Raw genomic sequence first — 26,693 nt, forward strand, 5'->3', positions numbered from 1 at the left:
GAACTCCGATGAGTTCAAATGTGCGCGTCGCGGAGTGTTTTTTTCGCGTCTGTGAAACAGTGAGTTTGACCCTTGCGAGATGTATATTCATTCTGGAATGTACATATGTATGTACATACGTATTAAAATGTCATCTGGTGCAACGTGATATATCTTTTAATTAAACTTTGAATAAACGTCATTGAAGAAACTGCAGCTGATGTCCGAACCAACCAGTTCTTTACTCACGTGTTCGGAAATAGTGAACAACGCTGAGTGCAGTCTGTGCAACTCCGTTTAATTCATACTAGTAACGTATTTAATATTCCAATTTCATGGCAAGTTCTATAATAAATTAATTAGTCTTATTACCTGCGTCATCAAAACAAGTGTTAGTGACAGTGAGCCAATCCTAGCGTTTTGTGACACTGCGAAAACATCTCTGAGGGACCAGATCCAGCAATGTGTCTATTTCAGCAGAGCGGGTTAATATCCTGCAGGTATTCGGCCAGTGTGGTAAATATTGTATAAGATGTATTTCTCAATGCTTTGTTTCTTAGGAGTCGATTTTACAAGGAATACTTAAATTTGGTTTTGGGTATTTGAATAAGCAATCATCATATGAATTTTTATTCTCCATTGTAAATCACCTTATCGACGTTCTCTTATTTCAATTTCCGTAAATGATTGTTGCAAGAGAGAACCGAAAATTTCTCTCGTTTAGTAAGGCTTCAGAATGCCATCGGAAACACAAGCATCTAGGTAGGTATGAAACTCTCTTATAGGTTAGTCAGAGGGCAGACAATGTCTAACTGTACAGCTAGACGACGCTCGAAAATTTTAGTGCGCACAATCACGTAACAAATGTGAAACGTTTTCGAACGTAAACCGAAAGACGTTGCTAGTGGTATGCCTGGAGACCCCTTCCCCACTTCTGCGAAAGAAGTTGGCAAAACTAGCCTACCCTTTGATTGAGTTGCGGAAATACAGTGCTAAGTACGGTTGTGCTCGGTTGTAAATTGTAACGCCAAAAAACCTCTGTGCACAATGGCTCCCAGAATGCAGGGGATGACAATTGCAAGTTTGAAGAAACACCCCGCCGTGAGTTGAGACACGACACGTTCGAAATGAATCGGATTTGATATCCTATATACCCGTTTCCACGATTATAATTTCTCCCACAGCTCATTCCCCTGTACGCGTTTACGTTCCTTGGATGCGGCGGAGCATTCTTGTACACTATACGTTTAGCCGTCCGCAGCCCCGAAGTCTCGTGGTCCAAGACCAAGAACCCTGAGCCTTGGAACGAGTTTGCTGACAAGCAGCACAAGGTACGCAGCAGAAGATTTAACCAGTCCAGGCAGCTGTAATTTATCTTATTTCTCATTCGTTTTTTTACAGTTTTATTCGCCTCTGGACACAAGCGGCAAAATCGAGTGCCCTGCACCGAAATACTGAGTGGTTAAACTGTCGTAGATCGTTGTTAGAGCTCGAAGAATGAAATAAATAATGTTTACGTAATTCGACTGATCTCCAACGAAACCTAACCTAACCCTGTTATGCAAGATTCGACGTGGTTTTTCCCTCCGTGCGAATATAGTCTTTCATCTTTTCAGATTACGGATTTGTCCAATTATTTGTATTTAGAAATATTATTTATGAGAATACAACCGATTCTATAATGTACAAAGCTTAATATAGTCCTTAAAAATTAATACATTCTCAAGTGTCGAATTTATCCATTACCCTGTAATGACGTTATTAGATGTTACCAACTATTTCAGAAATTATCCCCAAAGAGATTTTTCCGAGTTTTTTCAACCAATGTTGAGTTACGTAGTTTTAATTAGAGGTTAGGTTCGTCCTTTGAACGGTTTGAGTGTCATTCACTTCCCATCAAAGTTCGTTTGATGTGATTCGTCCTTCGACATTTTAGTTCATAACTCGCGTTCAACTCTTTTTACAGCAATCACCTCGTTCCAATTTTTATTTAAAGATTGACAATAATTAAAGTTAGGTGCCCTCAGACGCATCCAACCTCTCTCTTTATATCACCCTTGAAGGAAAAAAAAAAATACTATTCGTCGTCAAAGATACTATAACACAAAGAGAATAAGGAGACTAGCGCAAAAGTTGATAAAAAAAAAAAAGAAAAGACAATGGCTTCGAATTGGGAAGAGTTTTACTCCTCTCATCCACAGCCTGCAAATTTGAGCAAAAACGAAGACTTATTGAGAGATTTTACTGCGCGTCATTTGAACGGTGATACAAGAGTTGTTCTCGTTACGGTAAGAAATTTAGTTTATTTCTCAAACCCTAATTATTACGAAAATTCACTTCTTATCGGTGTAGAGTGGCGGAACAACTGTTCCATTGGAACACAATACCGTTCGCTTTGTGGATAACTTCAGCGCAGGTACGAGAGGCTCTGCTTCCACTGAATATTTCCTCGATCATGGCTATGCTGTCGTGTTTATGCATAGGTATCCACATTTCTTTATCGCACAAAAACATATCCAAACATAACAGAGATAGCATTACAAAAGTATAATTTAATCTTTCAAAAAGTCATAATTCGTCATCACAATGTTGCAATCTTTAAAATTTCAAATTTCCTTCAGATATGATTTATCTTTATTTTTCTGAGGTACGTTTTTTTCACTAGGAACTGTTGTTGCATCCCATCGTTAGTTAATTAATACAGGCTGAAATATTCAGTTCCAAAGCTTATAGTTAGAATTGTTGATTTTGCCTCAATATTTACTTGGAGCTATTTGGTTTGTACTTTCGTAGCTTACAGAGATGCAGTATGTAGGTATATGCTTCATTCGAATGAATTCTAAATTTGATTTTCATTTGGTCTCATTGTTTTTAAATAATGATCGTGAAAAATTTGAAAGTCAGACAAATTTTGATAAAGTATTTACAAAGTTTGTTTATACAGAGTAAGATGTAAAGAAGGTATAGACCGACATTGGGTTTCAGGGTAAAATCTTTACAACCATTTTCAAGGCATTTCACTGGACAAAAATTTTTGAATATGCTCGATTTGATCGAAACAAAGGATGGAACTTCTGTTACTGGTAAAGATATTCTAGTGGACAAATTGTTACTACACCGTTTCAGAAGTCTAAAAACGAAATAGACTTCTAGCATTCTAATACGTAATTAATATTTACACTAGTGACATCGGAAAATATTCCAAAAATAGCAGATGTGTTGAGAAAATATAAATCTGCGCTAGCAAATGGAAAATTACTCGAATTGAGTTTTACAACTGTTTACGAATACCTTTGGTTGCTAAGATCTGCTTGTCAGATCTTAGCACCTTTGAAAGAAAAGTGTATCCTATACCTGGCAGCCGCAGTATCTGACTTTTACATTCCACCTAATGAAATGGTACTTGATTTATTTTTCGACTTATTGCAAAATTTTTTCTATGACTTGAGTAGATCTGTACAATGTACAAGTTGTATGAACAATTAATTATAAAACTAAGACATTAGCAGGATTTACTTTTATTAACTTTGTTTTAGTCGGTACATAAAATTGCTTCGACTAAACCCCAGACTATATCTCTTCAACTGGTACCAAAAATACTAGCTCCTTTGGTGAGCCTCTGGGTTCCTAACGCCTTCGTAGTTTCTTTCAAATTGGAAACGAACAAGGATCTATTAATTGATAAGGCCAGAGAGGCTCTCAATAAGTACAAACACAAAGTAAGTCAGAATTTTTGCTAAAAACCACAGATAACTTGTTCAAGTTGCTCATGAAATTGATTGTATCATTCCTATGTGCCTAATTTTGGATAAGGTATTTAGAGCAATACCCTGGTCTTACGGTATTTATTTCTTTTCTTTTCAGTTGGTCATTGCTAATATGCTTCAAAATTATAGACAAAAGGTAACGCTGGTAACTCAACAAAGCAGCTATGTAATTGAACTTACGACAGAACAGTCGCGTATTGGAGAGGAAATAGAAATGTATATAGTGAAAAATATTGTTGATAAACATGAGGAATTTATTGCTGATCGTAGTGGGAGGAGTTGATGGTTTAAAGTAACATGTCACTATAAAATGATAGTAGTCAATTTTTATACTGCATAAAGAAATTGTGGTATTATGACACCTTTTTTTATACAATTTTTGCGACAAGATTATTCAAATCGTCAGTATAATTTGTTACATATTGTAGAGTTAATCTTTATTTATACTATTTATTATGCAACAGTTCCCTTACAGTACTGACAGTAAGGTTGAAAAAATTCTGTAAAAATATTTTTATTATTATGTTATTATGATGTTGTCTTCAAGACTACAAAATTTTAGAAATATCGATTACCATTTATTTTCCGTTTCAAAGACTGGCTTTCATGGCATTAATTTTTTCTGCTACGTGTTTATCTGCAGGCCCACATTGAGCCACTACAAATTCCAACGCTGATTGGTCCTTCTGTTCTAATGCTATCTGGGCCGCTTCCAAAAGCATTCTATATAAAGTCAATGAGAAGTTGCATTCGTAAATACAGATATTATTTCGCGTTTATATAAATAATTTTCGTAACGAATAAATGGGAACGGTACTTACCCTACTTTGGCAAAGTATTTTACTTTCAACTCCTCTCTTACCCTAGGCAAGTATTTTTTTGCCTCATCATTTTTTTTATATTTCAAACATTCCTCTATGAACGGCTGTAAATGAAAATAAAGTTAGATAATCGCATAAGAATTCGTACAGTTTTATGATAATCTCACCTCGTAACCAATGGGCGATTTTTTACTTTTCGAAAATTTTTCCAATTCCATCCATAAGCCATTTTCCGCTAGGCATTGAATTCTCAACCACCAATACCTGCAAATAATCGAGAGAATATTAATTCAATCAATGTTTTTTGTTGGGAGACAAGTGTCTTAGCTAATTTTCATCTCTCTAATTGCACAAAGAAAACAATTTTGCCGTGAATGACCGATGATTACCGTTTATCAGGTAATTTGTATTCCGAACGAAGCTTGTCCGCAAGTTTAATTTCGTTTTGCAAAAGTAGAAGCTTGACAGTATCGTGTAAAGGTTTTCCCACCACTGGCTGATGCAATGTATCTGCCAAGGACCTTTGATAACGTAAGAGCTTTATTTGTTCCTCAGTGAGTGCTGCATTCAAGTCATTTCGAGCTAGTTTAAAGTTTTCGTGAGCGGACTGTAAGAACGTATCTCTTGACAAAGAATTCTGCAAAATGGTACATAATTCATTTATTTATTGCTGATTGAACTTTAGTTTCTACGTCAGTTTGTAAAACGATTTATTCTTATAATTACAAACCTTTTGCTGATAGCCCTCTCTGATAAACCATAATGCTTGAGAGTGAAAATCATCGTCTTGACTATAAATATCGCGCAATGTTTCTCTGTTGTGACCTTGACAATATTTTATGTACAGTGCCATTGCCAGTGGAGAACGCATGATGAACCTCTAAAGTTAAAATCAATAGGTCCATTATTAATTATTCAAATTCGACGACAAATATTTCGAACTTTGAGTGCTGAATCTTAGAGTATTTCTTATACATCTTACCTGGAAGTCAGCTAGTGGCATGTTCTCTCGTAAATGAAAAATTACTGTGTAAACTAAATCTGTATTTCCACTTTCTACAGCTTTGTAAAGGGCTGCACGTTCTTCGCCTAATCTCAGTAACAAGGGTACTTGCAATTGCGCTCTAGGTTCATAGTCGATAAGCTACAGCATGTGGAAACGAACCACAGTTAATACTGGTATGTAAAGGACAAGTACATATCAACACATTTTCTATTTGAAAATGAAATATCTCACTTTTATAGCTAATTGTTTTCTGCCACAATTTGCTGCCTCGATAGCTATCTCACTGTAGGAAACACCTGGAGCATAACCCAATTTATCAGCTATTTCTTCTGCGATCTGTTCTTTGTCAAGTTGCGTTTGTTTTACCTGATACATAAATTTTATCCAATGAATTTCCGAACCTGGTAAGAACGCTAAGAATCCGGTGCAAAACAATTATCATGTTTGATTCATTTTACAAATTGTTTACCTTGTAGCATGCCCAGTGAGCCAGTATTCTACTCTCCCCATCCACTTCCGGTAATTGAAGGTGACGAGCGATTTGTATACTCAGATAATAATGCCTCCTGGCAACCAGCCGATGGAGCAATACTTGACTAGAGAGAACCTGTAATCTGACTTTGTCAAGGTCACATTATAATGCACATCTATTTTTCGTGTGAGAAAAAGATGAAACTTGTACATCGGCTGAAAAAAGGATACTGTGTGTATGTCAATGGAATTCCTATAGTGTGATGACGAACAGCATTCAAAACCCTTAGCTGACGACACATAGTGACGTAAACATCAGGATTAGTACTTCTACTGAAACCTTTTCCGAATTTAGCAGCCTAAAAAAAGGTTTCATGTTTAGAATAAATGTAATAAGTTTTCTTAAATGCGAAACAATTTCAGTAGAAACCAAAAGCCCTTATTACCCGCATAAGAAGCTTCTGTGTCTCGAAGTCAAATTCATAGCTGGCAGCTTCGATACAATCTTGAATAGCTGTGTCGAGTTTTTCTTTGACAAGATCAATATAACTGTCGGCTTTGTGAGACCTTTTTTGAAATTGCTTAGATGCCTCGAGTAAGTAAGACGCGGAATCGGTTGAATTTATGCGGAATATTTTTTGCACAACGTTTGGAACCTTCTGTATCATTTCATGGGACGAACTTGATAGAACGCGAACGCCGTCAATTTCGGTAATGAGGTGAACTGGTCCGTCGTATGTGTACATAATTGTTTCCCCTGTTCTTCCCACTACCATGAGAACACTGTTCCAACAGCAAACTACTGCCTCTGTACCACACCTACAGAAATAATGAAAAATTTAACAAGCAAATTTATTTCCAACTCTTTCTTTTAACCAAGTGACTAATGATGTTGTAAATACCAAGCGATATCAGAAAGCGGATCGGTGATATTGGTGAAGCATTCGCAGTACTTTTTCTTGAGATCCACTGAACCAAGGTACAGACAGCCAGTGTCCGAATAAAGAGCAATGTGCCGGTTATTTCCCGATACAGCCATCCTTATAATATTGTTGACTTTGTTAGTGAAATACGTACTCTGAAAGAGATTATGTATCATTATTTCAATGCCGTCAGAGATGCATAGCTGGCCTTTTTCTCTTTAGAGTTCTTTGTATCGATGCACTTATAACATGAATATTTGTTGATACAGTCCCTTCCTTCCAAGTCACATGGAAACCGCTTGTGCCACCATATGTACAATTTTTATCTGAGTTGAGCATTACAGACGAATGCTGTCGTTGCTGCAGACTGCGACCCCGTCGCTTCAATGGGTCTGTTTCAACAGATATTCACAGTATACCCGAATATTTAAGATTGAAAAATTTTAGACTGTTTACAGGGAGGCCTATCACCTGACAAACCTTTAAATTAGTGGCCAGCCTGGTTTCGCACGACTTTTGTAGACTTGAAAATCGCAATATAATAAAAATATACACAAGGATCAATCTGTGGAATGAAATGAGCTGATTTCATAGATACAAAAATACTCACAAAGGGAATCGGAGATGGTTTTTGGTACATATGTTGAATCTGATAAATTCCTTCTTGATTAGCGGCTACTATATGGCTATCTCTTTCAGTCGGAACAATACACCAGCAATCAATCGACCCCCCAGTTTCTACGAATAACACACACAACAGAATTAAATTTGAATATCAACTTCTATAAAATTTGTACGGCATGATAAATTTAAAAAAATATTTTCATTTGAAAAAATTTAAGGAATGTAACAGTAGCTGTGCAATTGCTTCATCAATATATATTTTCACATCAATTGTCAAGTAAAATATTCTCAATATTTGTTATCAGGATTTCACACATTTTATAAGAGAATACAAGCATACTAACTTGGAATTTCAGCAACCTGTCTAACTTTAGGCTCGGACACATTGTTAACCAAGAAAATTCGATTTGTAGATGTCAGAACAGCGACTCCTGTACCATTAACAGTTGGAAAAAATTTTGCTGCGACGACTTTAGTTTCCTTGGCTTCCTAAAATGAAATAATGATGCAAAATGGCCCGAAGGTGGTGTAATATTCATCAGTACTAAAATGGCTCCCCATTCGCAACTACATACATTTCCCATGCCGAATGCATGCTGGTAAGTGCCAAACATGTCGTAGATTAAAACCATTCCGTCGTCTTGCACACAGAGCAGTTCTTCTTGATGCGACCAGCCAAGCAAAACAAGTTGACCACTGTTCCACTGAAAAAAGTTAAATGAGTTAATCAAACAATCGTTAAATTTTAAATACATGGTTATATCGAATCACAAATACTATAATTATTGAAAAACATATAGTAGTTTAATTATCTTAGGTAGAGTAAAAACAAAATCACATCGATCTTTCCAAGTTAACGAAGCGCATTATGAATTTATTTATTTGTATCTGTTGCACACATTGAGTTCCTTATTTGTACAACAAATGAAAAGACAATAGCTTGCCATAGATAATCAAAGATTTCAGATTCTACTACAGGGTTAAAATTTTTTAGATCTGGACACAGCTATTCGTTGAATTGGGTGTAGCAAAGAAAGCGATACAAAATAGGAATGAATAACTGTTTTTTAACTTACTTGCAACGGTGCCATCAATTTCCCAGATGACGAGTAGATAGAGATGATTGGCTTGTTTGCGCCTTGTACCTTGACAAGTTTATTCGGGTCTCGTGTGACTGCAATAGGACCGCCGTACGGTGCAGCAGCAATAAAATTCTGATTACTTACTTCCTGGTGAAATGATACAGGGTACAATTCGAATTTCCTGAAATTAATATAATGTGTCGAGTTATCAAGTATAAAATAGCAGAGTAAAATTAAGGGATTAAATGAGCATACCTAAAGTACTTGTCCCTTCCGAGGGGAAACCAATCCGCAGTCAACATAACAGACATTTTGAAATGGGTTAAAATGTTAATTTCCACACGGATTAAGATTGTCTGCGTTTTGTAAATGAGATTCTTCAGTAATAATTTATACGAGTAATAACCGAAACCGATAGATAAAGGGGTTGTGTTCGTCTGCTAATATTCATTGCGGCGTTAGGTACTGAAAAGCGTATCACATTATATCAAAAATCGAATTTTACTTTACAAATTTGTCCATATTGGCTCTAGAATAGATAAATTTCTCAGTATTCCGATAGGCGGTAATAACAGTTATTACATTTTACGTCTAAAGTTCTTATATTATCATCATTTGACAGCTCAATGACAGCAGATTGACTAATCAATTAATCATAACCTCCCATTGTATGTTGGTGGAGGATGAGTACGAAGCACACTGGAAGCATTGACCAGTGTTGCCAACCCTCTGGTGGCAACAGGTCATACTTTGTAAGTGAAAATGATCCGTACTTTGAACTTCAGAACCGTACAAAGATTTCGCGGAGTACATTATTATTCTTCATTTTTTTATGGTCGTATAATTACGACGATTCTGCTTTTATTCTCAAGGAACAGACAGGTTTTAACCACATTATTGACATTTTTACGTACAAGAATATTAGGAAGTTCAGCAGTTTTTCGGTAAACCCTAAATAATATTACCCAGAGGATATACAATTGTGTAATAATTTCAATACCTCAATTTTGTCTGTGGAATAGCGAACTATATTATCATTAAGAAACGTTCTGTAACAAGAATCCCAATATGATATTTTTTAGTCGAAATTATAGGAAACGCTAATATTTTTATGATATCATTGAACGAAAAGCGCAGGCAGACCAAATCTTCGCTTTGGCGCGGCGTGCATGAAATTCAAACTCTCGCGACTTTCAATGTATCACATTTATGGTTGAAATTTTACTTTCAATCAGTCACGACGCTTCGATTATTAACGTGGTGTCATATCTATATTACATCCTGATGTCAAATTTTATACACTTGTGTCTTAATTTTACTAAAATCTTGCAATCGAAAACACTAGGAAAGAGCAGAAGGAATTATAATTGAATAAAAATTCGGCATGCTCGGAATATTTTTTTAACATCAGCTCTGCATCTCGTGTGAAACATATTATTATTAAAATGATAATTCACATTCAAAAGTATATAAACTACTCAAGTTTTTTGCGACGAACTTTGGCGGTTTTCGTCTCATTCGTCACATCTTTTTTAATTTTTCTCCCATACCTGTACGAAAATAAGTATGTGAAGCTGGATTTCACGTTTTAACTTAATCTAGTTATTTGAGCAGATTTTCGGGGTACGAAAACTAGGTTTTAACATGAAAACAATTGCAACAAACGCGTAATATAGTTCAAACTTTCTAGTGATCCTGACTAGATTTCGGCCCGACATGAACAACATCGGACGAAGATATCAGACAAGTCCGTGAGAAATTTTTTCTTCTCAAATGAATTTTTAGATGTTGGTATACGTAACCCAAGGCAAATTAACTGACTGAGACCCAGTTATTTTGACCTGTGGTTACATACCGCAGGACGTACCTATGCATACCTATATTTGGACGAGGGTATAGAAATACCGGTTACCGATCATGCACGCGTTGTTGGGCTTATAAATTTATACGGCAAAAACCAAAATGAAAGCACCGAGAAGTCCGAACGGGTAAAAAAAGAAAAGATCCGGCGCATCAAGAAACCGTTCGAAGAGCAATTTCTCCCGGTTTTCAATACCGATCACCGGAGAGGCCGAGTACCTGCAGGAACCTGCACCGCGAGTATCGCGAGGACATTATAATACTCGGTGAAAGGCAATCGCGAGCTCACAAGTTTCCCACTTGCCAGCTCCAGACTTGACTCAAGTACGGCGGATAATACCTGGTTGGTTAGTTTCGCGTCCCGTTCTCTCGGGTTCTCACCGATCCTCCTCTTCTTCCTCCTCCTCCTCAATCTCCCTATACCGTAATCTCCTCGAGCAGCTCTTCGATACCAGATTCCCCGTTACGAGGAGGCAACGTCGTGAAAGAGGCGAGGAGAGGAGAAAGAGATAGGCCGAAAAACACTCTTCTCACAATCGAACCGATCACTCTCCCGGTGGTCAATGGTCGCTGCAGCCAGCCTCCGCCCTCGATCATCGTCGCCGTCATCGTAATTAGTTTTAATTTCCTCTGACGATCATTTTCGCCCGCGTAAATCGACCGCGAAAATCGGCTGACCGGTTCTTCGAGAAACAACAAGTGCGCAGACTTTACAGTGTCTTAAACTCGTGAGATCAATCTCTGTGCATCGTTCGGATGAAAAAGTTTCCGCCGATCTCGGAACTGACGACTGGACCAAGTGGGCCGAGAGTCTAAGTTGGATTCCTTTATTCGGACGAATGCTGCGGAGATCAGAGATTGACCTCGAAACCTTCTCAGATTAGTTTGTCTCGGCTCCAACAGCCATGGCGTGAGTATACTTGCGTACGTCTGTGATCGTTAGGTGTGTACGTTATACCTATTTCATTTGCTTTTTGAATATTCATTGATTCTGAAAAGGCGGCGTTGACCTGTTTTCGATAGTCTGCAGAGGATATCCGTGTATACCGGTATTCGTATTCATCTTTCAATATTTGTTCTCGGTATTAAGGCCATCCATTAATCGCGTTACAAACGAAAATACAAAATTTCAGCAGTCCCGGCGAGACTTTCTTTTATTTTGGATTACACAAGGATTTCACAGACTCCCGAATAACAAACAATATATTACAATATTATGCCAAGCGCAGAATAAGTGTTTTGTGAATCATGTTTTTAGGTCAATCAATTTCGTAACTGACCCATCAACTAGCAATAAGAAATCTTTCCATGTAATTCAAAATGTATCTTCTACGTCCATGCGCCTTTTTCCGAAGCGGATCTATGATGTTTATTAGTCTTGTCGGAATGACTGAAACCTAATATTTTTGTTCGTATAAAAAATCTTTGACCGAATACTTTTCTCTGAAATAATATGTACGAACACAAAAACGGTAAATAGTATCTCTGTACGAAATTATTTCATTTAACTATTACGTACCATACTTATACCTATACTGAAGACTTGTGTTTTGCTTAGCAAGAAAATAAAATCTAATCAATTATCCAAATCACACGACAGGCTCATTTTGCAATCATGAATAAAACAAGACGTACTCTCACGTCTGTCTTGAATTTCATGTAAAAACAATTGTTTCCGAACACAATTTATGCCCAATGCAATTTACGCCAGCAATTATTGCAACAATGTGCGATTTTACGCTCATTATACATAAACGCGAACAAGCTGGCTAGTTTTTATATGCCGTCATAATTATTTTCGTACACAGACCAGAGATGAGCGGAATTTATTCCTCATGCGTCACACCTTGAGGCCAGGTATAAAATGATGTCCAAGCTCTGAAAAATATGACGAATTCTGAAATTTGTACAAATCTGTGCGACACGCCAACAGTTTGAAAAGCAAGTCTCAGTATTTTGCTGCAGCGTGAAAATGGAAATACTGCAGAAAAACGGCTCCGCGTATTATTCATCGATCATTTTAACGCTTACATCGAGATGACGATGAAGAATAACTTAGGAATTTTGCAGTGACCGCGTGTTGTTGCGTCTATCTTGTCGCTGGTAAAAGGTCATTGGGTTTTGCCCAAGAGCCCAGCGAGTATCGCAGGCCTCACAGATATGGAAAGAATTAAAATTCCTCGGTGCCTTCAAGTGCGTGCGGATGGGTTCTGATTCTTAATGCCTGCAGCGGCCGCGGTCAGGTGTGAAAGAATTTCAACTCACGGAGAATTTTTCTGCAACTATTTATTGCATACAGAATATAAACAGTAATAGGAGATGTGATAACAATAAAAATAAGTGATAAAAATATACCGTTGATTATTGTTTTAAAGGTTTCGTAACGTTCATTCGTTCTCACGCAGGAATAATCTGTATCATCATCGTGATCACAATCATCGTCGGACTTTCACGGTGACTTGAACGATTATTATTCATTCAAAGGATTGCATGTATATGTATACCACAATTTGGTATAGTATAGGTGTAAGTACGGAGTAAAGATGCCTCAATTATGCACAGCACTCACAAATGGAAAGCGGTGAAAATTTTAATGCGTGACACGCCCGTAATATTCCGGGTAACCCTTTTTTCTTTTTTTTTTTGTATACTCTCTTTTTCTTTACATCTCACTTTTCTCTGTCATTTTTTAAGCTAGCACTCGCAGAAACTGATAATACAATGTCATTTAATTAAACCGGGCACGATGTTTTTCTCAATAATAAACAGTGAGCAATTATTTAAAACGTTCAAGTATCTTCATCCATAGTTTGAAGGGGGTGAAGTGGTTCGTAAAAATACTAATGGAAACGTGGAAAAATATTTGGACGATCTTGAGAAGAAAATGAAGCTTTCATCATATTTTTACTATATTAGTTTTCTTTTTTGATCGGCAATATCAAACATTGTTAACATTTTGAGTGCTAAATTCATGTCGAACAGTTTCAGGGATGTATCTTACAATTAGACAAAAATAGTCATCAGTCATCATTGAACGTACACATGAGCAAAATTGTCTTCCTGACAGTCGGTTATAAATACGTGTTACTTAGAAACCTCGTAACTAATTCGTGCGGTCAAGTTTTAAGCAATAAATTCTCTATGGTTGAATGAATTTTCCAAACGAATCTCTCTGTTACCACTGCAATTATCTTTTAACGTAACTTGTCACACGTGTCAAATCGAAGTTTAGAAATGGGACGCCATAGGGAAGCAAAACGGCAAATTTTTGTAACCACCTTCGTTGTATCAACTTCTCATACAATTCAATTTCCATCGAAACTGTTATAAGTATTGCATGTAACGCGAGTAACGTAACCGAAAATCATGAGGGTTTTTGAGTTTGCTTTGCAGAAATATTTTACTGTAACACATTAAAATATTGGTACATAACTCTACGCACGTGGTTTCGCCGAGAGAATCTGTGTAACGCAGCTGATGTGAGTTGAGACCGACACGCGTAACATTAAAAGACGTCAACTTTCACGCAGGCCATTTCGCGTAACCAAGATAACTGCCGTTGGCAAACGACCAGGTTACAGTATTAAACAATTGTTAATTACTGGTACGAAATATTCTAGACGCATTGTCCATAATTAGTTTGATACGCGACAACATTGACAAAGTGAAAGTAAAATGACTGATAAAATAATGAGCAATCTCGATCAATAGCGTAACTCAAAAAACAAAATAAAAACATTAAAGAAAAGAAATTACGCGTCTATACGCATTTATGTAACGGCGTTAAAATGAAACGACGTAGTTACAAGCTTAAAAATTTGGCGCGAGTCATTCTGGATACCTAAATTAGGCAATTAGTCTAACGAGAGACTTGCCGATTGATCGGTGATTTAGAATCGTGATCAAATTTTTATACGACCCATATTGGAGAGTTTCGTCATCTGTTTTCTTTCGTGAAAATCAGTCTTAGTTTACTACTTACGCTTTACCTGAGTAATTCAGAACCTCTGTGAACTCGAGGATTAGCAGCCGCACTAAGAGTTAGGCAATTAAGGAAAAAGATTTCTAAATTATTGTTAGTCCCGAGGAGCATGTTTCACGCTTTGCATTTACGTCACGCACGCTGTACACGCGTCTATATCTATATATGTATATATTAGACGTATAACTGATCATCGCTTCGACTTTACACGCAGTTTTATATTTTGTTCGCCTCTTTTTCGCAATATACGTAATGAGCGTCCGCTAATTAATTCAGGAAACATACTGTTTCGTTTTACATTTTAAACAATTTTATTCGTGCGAATTATTATTCAAGGGAACCGGTACGACTTGACTCTCTTTTATAGTAGGCCATATTATGATTGAATGTTCGGGCTCTCTGATTACGGAACTCATTCCAGTTCATTGCGGTCATTGGCCATTCATGATGGTCACAGCAGAATGGCCCGATTCCTGTAAAAATTCAATGTCAAACGTTGGTCAATTTTTTAACTAAATTTTTTACTAGGATCGAACCTATCTGAGCAAAAAAGAAACATCTGTCACAGGAATAAAAGAAATTTCGTCAAAATTTTTCTCAATCGATTTACCGCTGACAATAAAGTGTGATCATTTTTCATCTAGCGTACTTAAAAACAATCGGCAACAGCCGTTGTATTTGAATTGAATCGTGGCGTAAGATGCGTAAAAATCGAGACATCAATTATTCTGAATATTAATAATAATAGTAAGGTCATTTTACTTTTAGCCTCTCGTTTCGCGTCAATATTGTTCCGAAATCGCAGCACAGGAAAAGCGGCGTTTGGATCAAATCAGCATCTACGTATAACACGTACATTATAGACGTAAATACGAGTGGTATTATACCGTCTTTAGAAAGGCAGGATGCTGAACCTGGTGTTTATGCTGTGGTATTCAGTTCATTTCCTCGATAGTCTATGCGATATGAATGTACGCACATACGGTTTATGATACGATAGCTTCTCGTATATCATTTTACTCGTTGCGCGTACTTGCGAACGTCAATGTCCCCTTGACATTAACACTAATCATACATATTCACATTCCACTATATGCAAGAGTTATAGTTCCGATATCAACTTAGCGGTTTCTCTTTCTACACTGCAGAGTGCAGATTAATCACACATTTGTGAAACTTACGGGATCTATTCTCATAGCTTCGTATAATCCTACGTTTAGACAATTAGCTTTTTTATCGTTTAAAAGTGTGCGAAAGATGAGAACTTTCATCGATTTTTACAACACAAATGCGAGGACTTTTTATAACGAAGAAGAACTTCACAAAGTATTCCGGAAAAGAAAATTGAACCTTAAAAATTTGTGCTAAAAAAAGTCGTTATTCGTACGACTCAACCGTCTGAAAATTATGCTCTTACAAAATTGTACACACTTCTTGCAAATGCTCAATCTTGTCTTTTCGCTGTTTACAGACGCCGGACGACGCCGAATGAATTGCTGATCGTAATCGCGGTTTTCTTGCAAATCTTTTCGTCGACATCGTACGGTCAGGAATGGCGACCTTGCGTGGAATTAAAAAGAGACCTTTCGCTGCCTTGCAAATGTTCCTTGTCGCCGAGTCACCAGCGGGCAATAGCGATGAATTGCGACGGTGTGATATTCACCCGGGACGTGATCGAGGGGTTGAAACAACAGCCGATAGTATCGTTCAGCCAAAAAACCGTCGGCTACAAAACTCTGCCGGAGGATCTTCTGAGCGTTGGATTGCCGGTGGAAAAATTGGACTTGTCCGAAAATTCGATAACCAAACTTATGGACCGGCTTTTGCAATCTCAAAGCCGTCTCCAGGAGCTTAGATTAGCCGGGAATTTACTCGGTGACAATTTGAACCCGATATTTTCGAGCAACGAGTTTCACGAGATGAGGGAACTCAGAGTTCTCGATCTTGGTCAGAACGGGCTGCGCAGCATCGAGGAAGGCATTTTTAAGGGATGCTGGAAACTCGAAGAGCTCTACTTGGATGGAAATAATTTGACTTCGGTGCCTACCGCGTCGCTGAAAGGACCGGAGGCCATTAAATTACTGTCCCTGTCTCGCAATAACATCGGTAAATTAATTGACTGGCAGGAAAACTAATTGGATAATTAGCAAAGTCGGACGTTGCAAAGATAAGCATCAATTTTTTTTAATTCTTTTTCCATCCAGGATCCGTGATGCGTGACACCTTCACTGGCATCAGCAAATCTCTAGAAGCGTTGGACCTCAGTTGGAACAGCATTTCGCATATGGATGACGAAGCTTTTGTCGCTCTAGGAAATCTCGTTTCTCTCAACGTTTCCCACAACGATTTAACGCGTTTCAACAGCGACGTTTTTAACGGTAAGTAACAGTATTTCACGGGTCACAATGCACGGTTATTATTATGATAATATACAATGTTTCTTGAATTTCTGCTTAAATGTAGGTGTTTAGAAAGTTCCCCGGAACGTGCTTCGTATGTTATTCGTAAAATAATCAGGGCTCTAATGAAAAGTGTAACTCGCTGTGCCGCAAAATTAATCCACTTCCCAAAATCGCATGTATAGCAACAAGTGTATATTATTCAAACCTTGGAGTAGAACAAAAAGGATTACCAAACACTGGAGCGAAATCTGTTGCTAATTAAATCGTTGCGTAATTAGGCTGAAATTAGCGTAGCTTCAGAATCATTTATATATATTTGTTTCATGAAAACAAGACGACTTTAATTAGGTACTTTGATGCGCTGAAGCAAATTCAACTCGCATTTTGGCCATGTAATCCGTGTATTGTCGCAATGTTATTATAAATCAATTATCGAGTACCAAATCATTTTGGCCAAGGTTCCAAAGTGAGTATCCCTGTTTGAAGCCTAATTTAAACAACTTTTAACTACACCCTTACACCGAGTCTCGTGGAAATAAATTTTCTTTTCCCACCGTAGAAATGTACCTATACAAGGCTACGAATGGACTCTTCGACAAAGTAGCAAAATGGGCTAAAAACTTGTCAACGGCGATGTCCTTTGCCGTTTAGGAGAAAACTTTGCGAAACCTGTTATATGGCGCGTGTCCCGCCCCGAGGTGTGCCAATGTTAAATCAAGTAAAATGCGTACCTATATAGATTGAATGAAAATAGTGCAGTGACTCGGCTGCGATGACCTCGATGAGAATAGTTAACCCTGAGAATTTTCTTCCCCATTGTGAAATATAGTTTATATCGTCGTACTTTCAAGTGCAGATTACTATACTATACCAGACTGTGGTCTACCTGACCTCACCCAAGCATCCACGAGAATTTCTCACCGTTACAATATAAGATTTTCCCACGTTTATTTTCACGACTATGTATATTCATCATTGCACTTGACTTACATATCGTTGGGATGAACCGTTGTATACGAACTGGAGTGATAGACTCGATCCCGTTGTTTCACATTTGCATTTATTTCAATTACAGTTCAATTGTTACATCGTAAGTAGTATCTGTTGAAAAATGTATCTCTCTACGTAATGAATAACCCTTTCAGGAGCCTTCAATTTGGCGCAACTCGACCTATCCATAAATTACTTCAAGGAATTCCCCACCGTTGCTCTCAGGCATTTGTACGCGTTGACTTTCTTAAACCTGTCCAACAATTTGATCAGTGTAAGTCTTTTTTTCAATGTACATAACTGATTTACTTCGGTATATTATACGTATGTAATACTTTGGTGGAAACATGTTTCGTAATAGATTGTTGAGTAATTCACAAACACTCGATTTTTGTTAGCTGGAAAACAATTGTCCGATTATAATCTCCGAGGAAAGTCTTGGCAGATTTTGTTTTCCCTATTTTGACATTTTTTCTAAATAATATGAAGTTTTTAGCCAGAAACAATTTTTCAATTCTTATAATTCAGTGATCATAGAAAATGTACTCCGTTCTATCCTGGCAATTGTTCGTTGACAGTATTTCAGAAACCCTTCGATAAAAAACGTTTTACCTGAGTTGAAAAATACACTATCAATAACAAGGAAGAAGCATTGAATTAAATTCAATATGATTTTTAGGAAATTAAGCAAACACATCTATCTGGGCTAACGGAGCTCGAAGTACTGGATCTGAGCAGGAACAACATAGCTCGATTAGGAGTGAACGCGTTCTCGAACCTTTCCAGTCTTGTTCGTGTCGATTTGAGCTTAAATGCACTGCGCACGGTAACCAGCCACTCAACCATACATCAACTAGTGTCGGACGATTATTTTGTAAATTCACCAAAATCAACACTCGAATTATTTTCAGATCGAAGAATCCGCGTTCGAGGGCTTGACAAATCTAAAGTGGATATCTCTGCAGGATAACAACATCCTGCTGGTACCTGGATCGGCATTGTCTCGGCTTCCTGCCCTCACGCATCTGCATATCGAATACAATCGAATAGCAGCTCTTTCGATCGATCTTTTGCGTACATCATCTACGACCCTTCGCACACTGGGATTGTCCCGCAATTTAGTTAGAGAAATACCAGCTCGTTTGTTTGAAAATTTTCAAGTTTTGAAGAGTATCGAGCTGAACGGTAACGTGATATCATCTCTGTCTCCGAATACGTTTATCGGTATAGAAGACAGCTTGGAGAACCTTGATCTTTCTAATAACCGTTTAACGGCAATTGGAGAACTTCCGTTGACGAATTTGGTTTCGTTGAACCTGGCCGGAAATTTACTGAAACGCGTTTCGCCGGAAACTTTCAAGATAATGACAAACTTGCGATATTTGAATTTAAGCAGTAATCCGCTTTACGGTGGATTTCCACCAATTTTTCCGCCGATGCTAAGAACACTTGACATTTCCTATACCGGGCTCAAGATTTTACCTTCGATTCTGTTCCTCAATTTGGAATCGCTTGAGAAGGTTTCGCTAACCGGTAATTATTTGCAAGAAATCGGAGAGAGCACCTTCCAATATCTTTACAATCTTTCCTCGATCGATCTTTCGTTCAATGTTATCGAAAGCATTCAAAAAGGTGCTTTTGTCAGTCTGATTAACTTGTACGAGCTGAATCTACGGGGTAATAAATTAGTCTCATTTGGCGGTGAGTTTTTTAACACGGGAACTGGTCTCGAAGTATTGAATTTATCTGATAATCTACTCAGTTACCTGTCCCCCACAGCATTCGTTATTCATCCAAGACTGAGAGCAATCGATCTCTCAAACAATCGTTTCACTTACTTCCCCAGTGATTTTATCAAGCCGTTGCAATTCTTAAAAGATGTCGACCTATCCAACAATATGTTAATCGGTGTAAACGAGTTCGCGTTCTCTCAAGTGGCGCGACTGAAGACGTTGGATTTATCGGGTAATAAATTAGAGTCCGTAGACGAGCTAGCTTTCCATAACTCAACACAGCTCCAGACTATACGTTTGGCAAACAACAATTTGGAACTGCTCAGCGAACGAACCATGGAAGGCATACTTCGATTAAAGTACCTCGATCTTTCAAACAACAAGCTTACTTCGTTGCCTGAAACAATGTTCGACTCATCCAGACTCCGAGCTTTGGAGAACATAAATTTATCCGGAAATAAATTTGTTCAAATTCCAGTTAGGGCGTTGCAGAAACAGTCTCAGTCACTGTACAGTTTGAACATGGCCAACAACAAATTGGTAGAAGTATTCAGTCAAGACACCGTGAGCAATGTCAAGGAGCTTGACTTGTCGGGAAATCCATTGAGCGATAATGCTGTACGCGGAATTTTAGGAGAGGCAAAGATACTGCGATCGCTGAACCTCGCGAATACGGGGATCAAAGCCATAACAAGATTGGAAACACCGTTCTTGCGATACTTGAATGTATCGGGAAACAACATAAGCGACATTGGACCAGTCGCCTTGGAGCGCACTACCATGCTGGAAAGCTTGGACATATCCAGAAATAATATAGCTGATTTTACGAACTTAATTGAAACCTTCAAGACTCTTTCAGTACTCCATACCTTGGACGTTTCGCATAACGCAATCAAGGCTGTAAACGAGAGCAGTTTCGGCGGTCTGAACGCGCTTCAGGAATTGAAAATGATCGATCTACCAGACTGCACCAGGATCGAAAGAAACGCCTTCAAGACACTGGGAAAGCTCAAGTCTTTGCAGGCCTACGATTATCCGAGACTTGGATACTTCGACGTTCAGGGTATCCTGAAGTACATGGACGGCATCGAAGTTGTGGATATTGAAATCAAGGACTCCACAGTCGGCAACGAACAACTATCCATCAGATCTCACCCCCGTTTACGGTCGCTAACTTTGCGAGGAGAGAGGCTCCGAAATATTCTCTCAAGCTCCCTGGTAGGCGTCAGGAACCAAGAATTGACTATCGGGCTGAAGGACACATCGATCGACACGATTCCGAACGCTTTATTCTTCCCCGTGCCTCGGTCCACGAAGGTCACCTTGGACGTAGCCGGCAGCCGATTCTCCAGCTTGCCGCAGCAGTTTATCGCCGCCTTGGAAGATAGGAGTGACACCATCGTCCTCAAGGGCCTGGATTCGAATCCCATAAAATGCGACTGCCAGGCGATACCGCTTTGGCGCTGGCTGACGATGTCGAAGCATAAAATAGTCACCCTGGCAGTAAAATGCGCGAGCCCTGAGCACGTGGCTGGAAGGTACATCACGGATCTGAACGAAAACCATCTTAGCTGCGACAGTACGTCATCAACGAAATTCGACTCGACAGATCCCACGGCGGCTGTGCGATCCACGACATCCGAACCGGAAATAATTTGGACCGCAGCCCCAACGACCCAGGATGGTAATAAAAAGAAGTATCACAACGGTGACGCGACGTCGCCGACTGGAAGTAACACCACAACTACCGACGACACTTTGGTCATCGGTATTGTGGGGGGAGTTTTCGCGATCGTTGCAATCGTCGTTATACTTATATGCATTTGCCGGTTGAGATGGAGCAATCAGGTCAACGAGGCTCGCATGGCAGCCATGGCTTCCAGCATTCACGAAGCCTCGGTTATCAGGCCGGGTAGCACTTACTCGGGAAAAGCTAATCAAGACCTTTACATGGGGTCTTACAACGGGTCTGTGCTGGGCCACGGTAACAACATGTCCGGAATATCCGGATCCCCCGTTCACACTCCTTTACCTATGATGCCCATGGTACAACCGATGCACATGATGCAGCCGATGCACAGGCCAATGTCGCAGCCGATTTATGGCTACTACGAAAACCCTAATCTACCCGTTTACATGACTTACTCGTCTGATCGTGAGAACAAATTTGACAGATAATCGAACGTGATCCGTTGTACCAAAAACTCCCTTTAGACCAGCAGTTTCAAATGTTGTAACATGACTTTTTTTTCCGCGATGAGTGAGGAAATGTGAGGTATGCATAGTTCAACCGGTTACGCTATAAATACGTCATGTTACCAAAAATTCATCGCCTCTTTTTTCACATTACGTACTACTCTGACACTGCCAAGCTTTCAGTGACTTTTCGTGCTCAACAAATGTACATACACGTATGAAAGCAAAGCTTGCTATTCTGTTCGCAATATTAGAACGGTAATAAGGTTGTCGCGGGTCCATGGACCATGTTCGTTCAATCGTGATGTCTGAAAGCAGCTATAATAACGGAAACTGAATATCAGTATCAGTGATCCTTTCCGTGCTGCATAATATTGCGCTAAATTTATGTAAAGCTTGTGCTGTTTGTTTCTTTTTCTATGACATGATTATAATTGCATCCAACATTTAGAATCAAATCAGTCACAGATAGCAGTGTATTTCGTATAAACACATTGTATTTAGACATGTTGGATCTGATTTTTAATTGAAATGTTTTAGTAGATAAATGTCATCAGAAAAGTTATCGCCGGAAGCTCATGAAATCGATTGAAAGAAATACTTGCACGATTCTCCCGCCGCTGCTCAACGTACATATTTTATTTCTATTTGGCTGCACACAATCAAAAAATACAAATATCAATCTGTTTTCATTCGTAACGTTACCGTTGACGCAGTTCGCTGCAGCTTGTATGCAAATCTCCAAAAGACGAATAAGCAATTAGAATTCTAGCCCCGTTAGATATATCTGAATCCAGTGTCGAATAAATTAGATTTTGTAATCTAATCTCGGCAATTCGCTTATACACTAGCATAGGTACATAATTGTAAATATATATTTTATTGATATGTTATTATTATTATTTAAGTAACACACAAAATATGTCTTCGCGTTTTAAGCTTATAACGAAGTTGCAATAGCTTCCACGAGTTTTATTGTTTACTACTACGTATATATATATATATATATATTCGTAAATGGTATATTTTTAATCAAATTTAATGTAAATACAAGAAACCGATTTCCCATCTCAGTTTATTTGACGGTAGTAAATTATGATAGTATCCGCCATTTAGAAATTCGAGAATCACGATGAAATATAGATTTTATCGAGATATAGAATTGATATAGTTATACCTACAAAATACAGTAATATGTCACAAATTTAGCTGTCTCGATTCTTCTACCGCACGGTCAAGCTTTATAATTATGATTAAATGTTCATCGTATATTCATAAGTCATACCTCCTCCACCAAATATAGACATTACCGGGATAGAATATTACTCGGAAATGTCACAATATGCAGCACGCGATTCTTCGTACCTACTATGTGGGACCGCAGTGAAAAATAAACAAGTTGACAATCTCTCTAATTCGTAAGAATTTCCATTTGTGGTGCGTGAAAGAGTCTCTGAGAAAAATACAGTATTTTCCTCTAGCACAAATTACCAAGTAAAATCCAACAGTTCTAATCGTGATGTCGGTAATTGATTAAGCCGTAGCAAGTCGAATAGTCTGACGAAGAGAGCGGAAAACATGGCCAAGGGTAATGTTAATAACACGAAATGTAAGTTTTTTAAGTTTATGTATTCATCATTTCAATTGTTTGTCCTTTTTGCATCGACATTATTATATTACATGTACACGTCACATATTATACAATATCCTCGAAGCAACTGTACATCAGGTAAAATATCTTAAGTAAAAAAATGAATGTCCCGATTTTTCTAAATGCTGTAAACTGCGCTTAAATTTCATACTTTGGTGAACGATAGGATCATCGTTCATTATAAGAGACGTTAAAGTGTTGCCTTAAATTATTTAAATCAAATATCAAAGATCGACATATTAAGTAAATATTTGTGAAGGCAGTAATTATATTATTATGGAGTAATAAAATAGATTAAATACAAATCAACAATATTCAGCCAGCAACATGAATGCAATGGACAATTATGTGTGGGCAAACTCTCAAATCATCAGCAAGATATTTTTTTTCATTATAATAGAGAGGTAAAACAAATTATTCAATAATATGCATTATGTATACCAATCATGATACATGTGGCACAATTCAATTGCAAGAGTATAAATTATTGAGGTCAAAATTAATCGTCGATAATGTCTTGATCCACGTCATCAGGGAGTATGGAATACTTATTGGAAGCTGCAAAGTTCTGAAAAACAATGTATAAATCAATGATTACATCACAAATTTTATCAATTCATCAATTTTAACTTTCGATCGTACTGCTAACGTATTCTTACCGGAATTTGCTCCTCTTTAGCTTTGGGCATCCTGTTCATGTCCTCATCTCTATCCTTTTCTCTCCTCTCTCTGAAAATGATTGATTCGTGTTACTGTTTCTCTTGGGATGCAAAGAAAATTATTAAAAATTATTCAACTGTAATAGATTTTCAGTTTTCAGAAAAAGGATGCTATCAATCAAGATTACCAGTGCTTCTACATGATAAATAGCTGTTAAATGATGGCTAAAATAATTTATTCATGGGGTTGCAGAGTAATGAAAAATAACAATGTAATTTACCTATCAGGAAATGAACGAGTTTCAATAGATTTCGGCGGTCCACGAACTGGTCCACCTCGGGAAGGTAGTGGCCCTCTAGAATCTCCTCTTTGCCCTGTTATCAATTAAAGTAGTTTTGTGGCTTGAGAGCATGTCAACAAATAATGACCAGATCGTTAACATTAACTCTTTGGATAATTGTTTAGATTTTACAATCATTAAGAGGCATTTGAAGAGAAAAGTGCAGATCATTTAATTACGCTTGGACCAGACACTTCAAACTGTCTCCAAGCAGAGTAGACGAACAGTGAAAATGCAAGTGGTGAAGAGGCACCCATACAAAGAATGAAGAAAACCGTGTGCCTCTTGTGACATCCATTTAAAAAGATATACCTGAGCGTGCAGAAGCTGCTTGACTGCGAGGCCCAGACCGTTCGATCTGCCTTCCTCGATCTTGTTCAGAACGCCAGCCTTGCCGTTCCTTATCCTTCTCTTCACGCCCTTCCTACAAATCCAAAACAACAGAAGAAACATGAATAAATAGGATGGCAATTGCAAGGAACATATCCCTTTCAATTGAAAATCAACTTTTTCTTTAATACTTACACCATTGCGTCGACCCCACACACCATCCTTGGCAGGGCGCTTATCCTGCTCTCTGAAACAAGGATATTACATACAAGGGTATTAGATACAAGTTAACCTCTGGATATAAGTCGTTGCCGTTACGCGATCTTCGACATGATAACCATACCGTTATAATTGGATAAACAATTGAAAAAAAAATACCCTTCTTCCTTCGGTTTAGCTTCAGCATTAGAACGCGCAAGGCGTTCCTCAATCTCTCTCTCTTTAGCAGCTGTATCAACGGGTTTAGCTGCTCCAAAGATGTTTACTGCTGGAACAGGTGCAGGAGGTGCCACAACTGGCTCTTCGGCAACAGATTCTTCAGCAACAGGTTCGTCTTGTATAATAATTGGCTCTACAGGTTTTGTGCGTGGCTGTAACTGTAGCTTCGGTCTTGTTTTCAATTCCGCTGTAAAACATTATTATGCATAATTGATTGATATTTCGTGAAAAGGGAATATAAAAACTAGTTTCTTCATCGTACTGACTGTTTACAGGAAAGTAACCCAACTAACATATGATCCATACTCACATCTTGGTTCCTCCCGACGAGACGATCCGTCTCTTCCCCAGTCAGAATCTCCGTACGTGCGACGGGGACCAAAACTACTTCCACGATCACGGTCCCTATCTCCATCCCTGTCTCTGTTATCCCTGTCACCGCCGTACCGTGGACGATCTCTCTCTCTGTCTCCCTCATCACGGAATCCACCTCTATCCCTAAATGCCCCACCTCTATCACCTCCTCTGTCGCCACCTTCACGCCAACCACCAGGCTTATTGTCATCAGAACCTGTAAAATATTGAAAGGTACGTCTTAGTATTGTAATGTTTGTTCTATAGTATTAACAATTTGCTAGAAATTTGACACTTCCATTTACGTGTTACTGTTTGTTCCAATATTCTATTGAATAGTACTTGATTAAATCATTGCCACAAATAACATTTATTATATTTGTAGAGAAATATTCGAAAATGTTGTATAAGGCAATATTGTTGGAATCGAATAAAATAATTCATTCTTTTAGGTTGAGCACAGTGCTACCAAATATTGAAATGCGATTCAATTGAAAAGTTCAAAAGATATCAATTGACCTATACATGAGAAAATTGCACTGTTTTCAAAATTTCATAGCCAAGTAAAACTTACGTACGGATTCAAGAGAAATAAAATGCAAATAAAATTTTTGTTCGGTACGTTTATTGAGGTCTTACATGTCAATAAAGATATACCAATCTTGAAACAAACACAGAACCACAAAGTTACTAGGTTTTTTGAAGCAAAGCTAAAGAGAGGAGCAAAAGCAAAATAAATGAGATGTGCGTCTAATTCTATATGGATATTTGTAAGGACTTACTACTTGAAATTCGATTAACAAAACATATATTACATTATTAAAATCAAAAAACCCACTTCAATCTACTCACCTTCACGGTCGTCTCTTCTATCCTTATTATCAAATCCACCGCGACTACGGTAACGATCTGACTCGCCAGGAGCAGAATCATCTCGCGGCCCACTTCGCCAATCCCCTGCGGTTCGCTCAGGATCATCATAGGTATCTCTACGATTATCTCGCCCCATTCGACCACCCCCACGTCTGTCATCACTACTGCTGTTAGAAACTTCAATTCTAACACGTCGAGTTTTGATAGTCTG

At 38.2% G+C, this 26,693-nt stretch overlaps 5 protein-coding genes across 10 annotated transcripts in view; 3 read left to right on the plus strand and 2 right to left on the minus strand.

The window, feature by feature from the left end:
* LOC124187495 (protein artichoke-like) lies at positions 1-23,813 on the plus strand. 3 transcript variants are annotated; one of them, XM_046579694.1, is made up of 6 exons: positions 1-495; positions 15,987-16,621; positions 16,720-16,893; positions 18,063-18,181; positions 18,587-18,733; positions 18,819-23,813. In XM_046579694.1, exons 2-6 carry the CDS (start codon positions 16,153-16,155, stop codon positions 21,816-21,818), a joined length of 3,909 nt encoding a protein of 1,302 aa, XP_046435650.1. In that variant the 5' UTR covers positions 1-495; positions 15,987-16,152; the 3' UTR covers positions 21,819-23,813. The 3 variants fall into 3 exon arrangements, with proteins under 3 accessions (XP_046435650.1, XP_046435648.1, XP_046435649.1); XM_046579692.1 differs by having other exon boundaries at positions 1-479; XM_046579693.1 differs by lacking the exon at positions 1-495 and adding an exon at positions 11,310-11,443.
* On the plus strand, positions 906-1,694 carry LOC124187699 (cytochrome c oxidase subunit NDUFA4). Its single transcript, XM_046579739.1, has 3 exons — positions 906-1,080; positions 1,164-1,310; positions 1,381-1,694. Exons 1-3 carry the CDS (start codon positions 1,027-1,029, stop codon positions 1,435-1,437), a joined length of 258 nt encoding a protein of 85 aa, XP_046435695.1. The 5' UTR covers positions 906-1,026; the 3' UTR covers positions 1,438-1,694.
* On the plus strand, positions 1,808-4,447 carry LOC124187695 (phosphopantothenate--cysteine ligase-like). Its single transcript, XM_046579731.1, has 6 exons — positions 1,808-2,267; positions 2,332-2,462; positions 2,965-3,062; positions 3,164-3,378; positions 3,516-3,698; positions 3,844-4,447. Exons 1-6 carry the CDS (start codon positions 2,139-2,141, stop codon positions 4,027-4,029), a joined length of 942 nt encoding a protein of 313 aa, XP_046435687.1. The 5' UTR covers positions 1,808-2,138; the 3' UTR covers positions 4,030-4,447.
* Positions 4,058-9,373, minus strand: LOC124187531 (vacuolar protein sorting-associated protein 16 homolog). Of its 2 annotated transcripts, XM_046579700.1 has the most exons (18): positions 9,256-9,373; positions 8,929-9,138; positions 8,668-8,854; positions 8,167-8,295; positions 7,936-8,080; positions 7,578-7,705; positions 6,947-7,122; positions 6,491-6,863; positions 6,276-6,403; positions 6,043-6,187; positions 5,805-5,939; positions 5,550-5,711; positions 5,298-5,447; positions 4,957-5,204; positions 4,735-4,831; positions 4,568-4,671; positions 4,322-4,469; positions 4,058-4,246 (listed from the first exon to the last, which is right to left on the minus strand). In XM_046579700.1, the coding sequence occupies exons 2-17, from the start codon at positions 8,982-8,984 to the stop codon at positions 4,337-4,339; spliced, it is 2,496 nt and encodes an 831-aa protein (XP_046435656.1). In that variant the 5' UTR covers positions 8,985-9,138; positions 9,256-9,373; the 3' UTR covers positions 4,058-4,246; positions 4,322-4,336. The 2 variants fall into 2 exon arrangements, with proteins under 2 accessions (XP_046435656.1, XP_046435651.1); XM_046579695.1 differs by having other exon boundaries at positions 4,058-4,469.
* Positions 23,447-26,693, minus strand: part of LOC124187660 (eukaryotic translation initiation factor 4B) — a 4,787-nt gene continuing 1,540 nt past the window's right edge. For 2 of the 3 annotated variants that reach the window (XM_046579728.1, XM_046579727.1), the window contains exons 5-12: positions 26,462-26,690; positions 25,566-25,826; positions 25,196-25,442; positions 25,013-25,064; positions 24,800-24,911; positions 24,428-24,521; positions 24,147-24,216; positions 23,447-24,055 (exon numbers count right to left, since the gene is read on the minus strand). In XM_046579728.1, the coding sequence (XP_046435684.1) occupies positions 23,987-24,055; positions 24,147-24,216; positions 24,428-24,521; positions 24,800-24,911; positions 25,013-25,064; positions 25,196-25,442; positions 25,566-25,826; positions 26,462-26,690 (1,134 nt within the window). In that variant the 3' untranslated portion in view covers positions 23,447-23,986. Of the gene's footprint in view, positions 24,056-24,146; positions 24,248-24,427; positions 24,522-24,799; positions 24,912-25,012; positions 25,065-25,195; positions 25,443-25,565; positions 25,827-26,461; positions 26,691-26,693 lie in introns of all 3 variants that reach the window. The other variant, XM_046579730.1, reaches the window with a different exon arrangement.

Source organism: Neodiprion fabricii, chromosome 1 (assembly GCF_021155785.1).
Source record: "Neodiprion fabricii isolate iyNeoFabr1 chromosome 1, iyNeoFabr1.1, whole genome shotgun sequence".
Classification (NCBI taxonomy): domain Eukaryota; kingdom Metazoa; phylum Arthropoda; class Insecta; order Hymenoptera; family Diprionidae; genus Neodiprion; species Neodiprion fabricii.